General features: G+C 44.1%; 1 protein-coding gene across 1 annotated transcript; it reads left to right on the top strand.

Annotated features, from left to right (window-relative positions):
- Window positions 1-4,486: 4,486 nt before the first annotated feature.
- LOC133752765 (germ cell-less protein-like 1) lies at window positions 4,487-6,169 on the top strand. The gene has a single exon (XM_062183100.1). It carries the CDS (start codon window positions 4,487-4,489, stop codon window positions 6,167-6,169), a length of 1,683 nt encoding a protein of 560 aa, XP_062039084.1.
- The last annotated feature ends 941 nt before the right edge of the window (window positions 6,170-7,110 follow it).

The following is a 7,110-nucleotide window of genomic DNA, read 5'->3' on the forward strand; positions in this document are numbered from 1 at the left end:
GAGGAGAGCTTGTATGCCCAAGTAGCTGAGCAGACAAGGAATGCCTTGGGAGTCACATTAATGACTGAATTGACGATGGCATTGAAACCTTGCATTTTGTTTCAGTCCAATTATTTAAGTGTCTTTCTTACAGAGCCCAAACCAAAATTTAAGCTTAACCCCATGGGTTCAGTTACATACTTACAGAGTGGGTACCTCTCACTGTCTTAACTCAGAAGGAAGCTTTCATTTCAAATTCTGTGAGCAAAAATCAGGGGATGTCCTGAAGACCCTATGGAAGCACGCTTCCACTTGTTTTACTTTTCTTCATAAGAGATGATTTTCACTTTCTAGCACACTCTTGGATACTTTGTCAGAACCCGGTGTCATCTTTGTGCTGTCTATAAATAGACACTTTCCACAATAGCATACTTTATGCTTGTCTGTTGCCTGTTCCCATCCCACCTACACCCTACTCACACCTCTGTGTCTTTCATAGGCCACCGTTTTACTTAAGATTCCTTCCATCTTTGGAAAGTGAGCCTCGGGACTGCTACCCTCCATTTTCTTCCAGACTACTGAAGCTGTCTCATGAAGAACACTGGGAGGCAACATAACAGAAGGTGGTCGATGTACTGAATTGTAATCACGTTGTAGTCCTGCCTTCCCAAGTCAGGCAGAGATAGAGGCATTCTATTACAGAGCCAGGGACAGAAATAGCCAAAGACTACAAAGCTCATTGACAGTCGGTCAGATAGACAGAGATGACACAACGGATGGTGTCAGACATAGAAACAAAAAAGATGGGCATAAAAGGGTAGACAGAGCCACACAAAAGAGAAAGGGAAAGACAGACAGGCACAGAAAGAGATGGGCAGAGCCAGTGAGACAACTACTGACACAGACAGGATTACAGGCACAGACTGATACATACACATAGAAGTGCGGAAAGAGAATGTCAGGTACATATCGAGACAAAAATGACAGAGAGATGGGCACAAATGAGCAGAGAGAAAGCATGCACCTGGGCAAGAGAGAAAGGACAGCTTCAAAGCGAATGATAGAGTGAGGTTGACAGAGAGAGAGCGCGAGAGTGAGAGAGAGAGAGACAGGGACGGAGACGGAGACAGAGACAGAGACAGAGACAGAGACAGAAATGGAGCCAAACAGACACAGATTAAGAGAGACAGCCAGGAAGAAAAAAGTGAAAAAAGATTGATAAAGAGACAGAGATAGACAAAGACAGACAAAGGTAGAGATAAAGACATATAGAAAGGTAGAAAAGGATACAGAAAGAGGAAGACAGATAATAGAGACAAGAAGAGATAGGGAGTATCAGAGACAACAAGTCAAACACGTAGATAGGAAAAGACAGAGAGAACCCCTCCCCTTCTCTTGTTAAGGCTCGCATTGTGTACTACAGAGGTACATCTCCTTTGGGATGGCAAGGGCTTTGTCATTTAGTCTGTTGTCATGTAGCTTGACGGTTTTGTGTAGCTTTGCCACAGCTCTACATCTTGTTCTGCTTCCCCATTTCTCCACTGAGAGGCTGTGAAACAATGCAAATGTTAATGTGGGAGGCTTCCCCCCTCAGCTTCAGCAGTCAAAACAAAACAGCCTTAAAATGAAAACACAGACTGACATTGGGTAAACGGCCCAAGCTGGTAAATGGCAACAACCAGGATTTGGGAGAATTTAGATGAGTTGTAGTTCAGGGGATGTCTGCTTGGCATAGTGGTTAAGATGCTGCTTGGGATGTCTGCTTCCCAAACTGCAGTGCCTGGGTTCTAGTGCTGGCCCTGTTCCAGATTCCAGCTTCCTACTAATGTGCACCCTGGGAGGCAGCAGGTGATGGCTCAAGCAGTTAGGTTCTTGCTACCCACGTGTGAGGCACACATTCAGTCCCTGACTCCTGGCTTTCCCTTGGACCAACCACTGATGCCACAGACATTTGAGGAGTGAACCAGGGGATGGGACATGCTGTGTCTCTCTCAGGCTCTTTCAAATAAATTAAATAAGCAAAGATGCTTTAAGTGAGTTTATTTCAGCTGTCAACATTTTACATTATAAAACTCCTTTCTACAATAAACAGCAAAAACCAACTGAAAGATGTCAAATTAGTCGCATTGCAAAACAGAAGCAGAATTCTCAACGTACATTTCTAGCTCAGTAGTCTCTGAATTTCCAAAGGGAGAATACCTTTTTTTAAAATTTTTTTGGTTAAACAGCATCCTGGCATTCAGCTCAAGAACAAGTGATTTGAAATTTCTTAGAAAGTTCATGTAAAGGAGTTAAATCTTCGAAACACAAGTATTTTGACCGTTACATTGAATCATTCCTTCCTCTTTCCCAAACATAAATAATTGAAAAAACAAAATGACATTTGTTGTTTGTAGTGGGTTAGTTAAATAAATTACAAGGTTAGTACAGTGAAGTGGGTGGCTGTGGAGGCACGGGGGAGTTCGCAAAATTAAGGAAAGCCATCAAAGTATACAACAGTGGCATCCTCAAGAGCCATTTCGTACCACTACAATGAAATTATTACTCCAGCCTTATCGTGCAGATTTGGGTTGGCAAAACCTGTCAAATTTCCTTAAGGAGGAAAATGCAACATATACAGGGTAAAATGTACTGCCTTCACTGGCTGACAAAGGATAAAGTTTAACTGGGATGAGGAATACAAACCCACACAGAAAATCCTGGTTTTAACTATGTAAAGCTATATAAAAATATCTATGGATTAAAACAATTTATTTGCTCATCCTGAATAAGTTTTTTTCACTCTTTCCACATATGTATTACTACTTTTGTGGATGCCAAAACAGTGTTCAAGTTTTCACATTCTTTAACCTCAGAAATCACTCAACTGAAATGAAAACAAGTAGGGATTTTGGGAGAGAGTGAGGTGGTGGCAGTTCACAAATTAGCAGTAATCAGGGCCTAGCGTTGTGGGGTAACAAGGAAAGCCACTGCCTGCAATGCCAGCATCACATATGGGTGCCGGTTTGTGTCCTGGTTAATTCACTCCAATCCACCTCCCTGCTAATGCAACTGGCAAAGCAGCAGATGATGGCTCAAGTGTTTGGCCCCTGCCACCCAAGTGGGAGACCCAGATGAAGCTTAGGGCTCCTGACTTTTTTCTGGCCAAGTGCTGGGCATTGTACCCATCTGGCAAGTGAACCAATGAATGGAAGATTCTCTTTCTCTCTCTCTCTCTCTCTCTCTGTCCCTACCTCCCTCTCTCCTCTCCAGCTCTCCCTCGTTTTCTCTCTCTCTCTCTGTAATTCTTTCAAAATAAATAGATAAACCTTTGAAAAATATTAACAGTAAGCAGATAGCAACATATCCAAGTTACAATTAGCACTGTCTCTCCTTTTTGGACAAAAGTATCTACTATATCTACTTTAACCCTTGTGGATTACCAGCTTGGAATTCTCATCCCTTCATGTCTTTTCCAGGTGCCAAGCAATTCCCATTGTTGTCAAGAATCACTCCATTCCAGAGGATAGGTTACCAGTACTGCTCTTAAGCAGGAGGTAGTCGTCCCAAGCACAATTCAAACTAAAAACATTTCTGCAGAGTAAATGCCGTCAGCTTGCCTGAACAGCATTTCTGGGTGCATATGCAATACATGACTGTATGCCACAGACAAAAAAATATATTTAGCAATGGAATAGCCCCAGAGAATCAAACTGCTTCCTCCCACCTCACTCTCAATAGAGGTTGCTGAAACTTTGAAATATCATTCTGGGATAAAATTCTAGGAAATCTAATTTTTAAATAGTTCTTAAATACTTGATTCTGGCCCTGTGACGAGGCATTCAATAGATGTATCTGATTCTAGTAATCCAGATTGAAGTAGGACATAACCCTTACTTCAGCCATTCAGTATCTAATGATGATAATGAAAATAACGTAAAAAACTGCAGTTTTTTTGGCATATGTAAAAAAGCTTTTTGAGAGAGATCCTAGATTTTGAGGAATGGAAAGATGTAGGCAATAAAATAATTTTGCGGGTAAATACTTGAGAAATACAAATAGAAGGAAAGAAAAAAAAACATTTAAGGCTACTTGATATTCTGGAGATTTAAGATATTCCCTAAAGTTAAATGTTTGCGAGCACGTAATGCAAGATTGAGGCCCAAAGCCATAGATTTCTACATAACATAGTTAAAAACGGTCCTACAACCTCAAACCTTATTCTAAAGAAAAAAAATTAAAAATCAAGCCAAGACTGAGGCAAAAATAAACGTGTTTACCAGGTAAAACTCCCTTCTGATACTAGCGATGAAATAGTCTGAACAGTTAATAAGGGAAATAAAGATGTATAGAAGACAAATATGTAATGCCTCAAAATATTTTACATGGGAATGTGATACTTGTATCAGTCGAGGTAATGGAGGACATTCAAGCAAAAATGTCATAATTTCCTGAGCAGCAGTTAGAGAGAAAGGTGCACTCAACTGTCCTCCCAGGTAGGGGTCGCAATTGTACCACAAGGGTAAAGATGGAGCCCCGTGCGGCTTCGCTTAACGTGTATAACGAAGTCGGAAGAGACGTTTTTTGTTCCCAGCAGCACTCGGGGCAGAGCTTCTCTCTGTGGAAGGTTCGCCTGATAAAGAGGTACACCCTCCGCACCCTTGAGGTACAGACCATGGGAGCTCTGAGCAGTCGGATCCTGAGGCGCCAGGGAGTTCGTGCTCCAGAGGAACCAGGTGCCGCTAGGGAACAGGCGGAGGCGTCTGGGGAGGCGGAAGTGGTAGTGGAGAGAGAGGAAGAGCGTGAAGAGAACAGACCCACTACCAGTCAGGGCGGCCGCAAGCGGAGGGCCAGTCCTGGCGGGCCACTGACAAAAACCCTCCCTGGGAAGCGTGCCAAAGACAAATCCTTGTCCGTTTATGAGGCACTCTTCCTGAGGGGTGAAGACAGTGACGTACAGATCCGGGCATTGGGGGAGGAATGGAACTTGCACAGAGTCTACCTTTGCCAGTCAGGGTACTTTGCGAGCATGTTCAGCGGTGCCTGGCGGGAGACAAACATGGATACGATAGAGCTACAGATGCCTGACGAGAACATTGATAGTGAAGCCCTGCATGAGGCTTTGGGCTCTTTATATCGCAATGTAGTTACCATCCCTCCCAGCCGAGTTGTCACTATGCTGGCCACAGCCAGCATGCTGCAGCTGGATGAGCTAATTCAGCAGTGTGAGGAGGTCATGAAGGAGAGGGTGAGTGCCGAGACCGTGTGCAGCTACTTCTACGCTGCCGACAGCTATGGGCTCCAGAACATCAGGGCCATGTGCTTCCAGTGGCTGCTGGACAACCTGATGACACATTGTACTGAGGAGCTACTGCGAGAAATCAGCCTGGATCTAATGAAGGAAATCATCACCTCCTCAGAGCTCTTGGTGATGGAAGTGGAAATGGACGTGTACATCACGCTGAAAAAGTGGATGTTTCTGCAATTGCAGCCCACATGGAAAGGCTCCCGAAAAGCACTGCTGCCTGATGCGGACTCGTGCTTTGCCAGGTACAAGAGGGAGGCAGAAGGTGTCCCTTTCCTAGAAAGCGAGCAGGGTAGAGCATTTGTGCCAGCATTCCAGCAGCTGCGGCTCGCCTACATAATTTGTGACCTGCCTGCTGCTCGTGTCATTGACCAGGATGCGCTGATCCCTGCCTCGTGGTTAACCCCGGTGTACAAAGAGCAATGGCTTGCACTCCTCCGGGCTGAACAGACAAGGGATCTGGGACGCACAGATATCTATGTGTCAGACCTCCAGGGGAACAGCATGCGGTGCGGGGGACAGCTTCTCAGGGATGAGCAGCATAGCTGGAGGTGGGCTGGCTTCAATTTCGGCTGGGACTTGGTGGTGTGCTATGCCAACAGGCGCATCATTTTCCGGCGCAGTGCACTGAATAAGTCCTGTGGCCTTGGGATCAGCTTACTCTGGCAAAGAAAAGTTGCATTCCGCCTCCGCCTGGCCTCATTGGACAGAGTTGGCAGAGCCACTTTCAGGGAAGACACAGGATTCCAGATGCTTTCCCTTGGAAAGGATGAAGAGCTAGAGGTAGTAAATCTGGAGAACCAAGATGTGGTCTTCCCCATATATGTGGCCTGTAACTTCTTATACCTCCCCAGAGAGAGAAGCACTGCTCAGAGTGAAGACCCCTGCACGAGCCCAGAGAGCTGAGCAACTCTTCCATATGAACAGGGGTGAATGATGTTCTCCAGATGCCAGCTGCCTCTGTAGACTGATCTGACTGGTCTGTTGTGGGTGATCAACTATGTCAGAGGCTTTGCTAAAGTACAGCCCATAAGTTTGAGGTTGTCCATAGCACATTTCAAAGCCCAGCAAACACCCAGAGAACTCAGTTGAGCTGTTAATATAGAAACCTATCCTCCTAGGTACCACACATCAATCCCCACATCGTTTCTGAGACAACCAAGACTAAGGGACTTTAGAGAGTCACTGTGAGCCTACCTAATCAACTATGTTAGTCAAACTCTTTTATAGCATGCATTTCCTTTAGTTTGCTTAATTCAATGTTGAGAGACTATTTTGAATTTTCTTCGAGTTGATGTATTTAGAGATGCCCAGTTCAATTATTATCACAATTGCCCCTGGTTTCACCCAGGTGTTTTCCCCTTCCTCATATATTACCACTGAGTGAAGTGCTTAATTTACTATGTTTTCATTTACACATATTTAATAATTATTTTAAAAATTAGATTTCCTAGAATTTTATCCCAGAATGATATTTCAAAGTTTCAGCAACCTCTATTGAGAGTGAGGTGGGAGGAAGCAGTTTGATTCTCTGGGGCTATTCCATTGCTAAATATATTTTTTTGTCTGTGGCATACAGTCATGTATTGCATATGCACCCAGAAATGCTGTTCAGGCAAGCTGATGGCATTTACTCTGCAGAAATGTTTTTAGTTTGAATTGTGCTTGGGACGACTACCTCCTGCTTAAGAGCAGTACTGGTAACATATCCTCTGGAATGGAGTGATTCTTGACAACAATGGGAATTGCTTGGCACCTGGAAAAGACATGAAGGGATGAGAATTCCAAGCTGGTAATCCACAAGGGTTAAAGTAGATATAGTAGATACTTTTGTCCAAAAAGGAGAG

This window comes from Lepus europaeus, chromosome X (assembly GCF_033115175.1).
Source record: "Lepus europaeus isolate LE1 chromosome X, mLepTim1.pri, whole genome shotgun sequence".
NCBI classification, from domain to species: domain Eukaryota; kingdom Metazoa; phylum Chordata; class Mammalia; order Lagomorpha; family Leporidae; genus Lepus; species Lepus europaeus.

Bases quoted from the DNA above. Each gene is read 5' to 3' on its own strand.
- LOC133752765 (XM_062183100.1), top strand. From the start codon at position 4,487: ATGGAGCCCCGTGCGGCTTCGCTTAACGTGTATAACGAAGTCGGAAGA.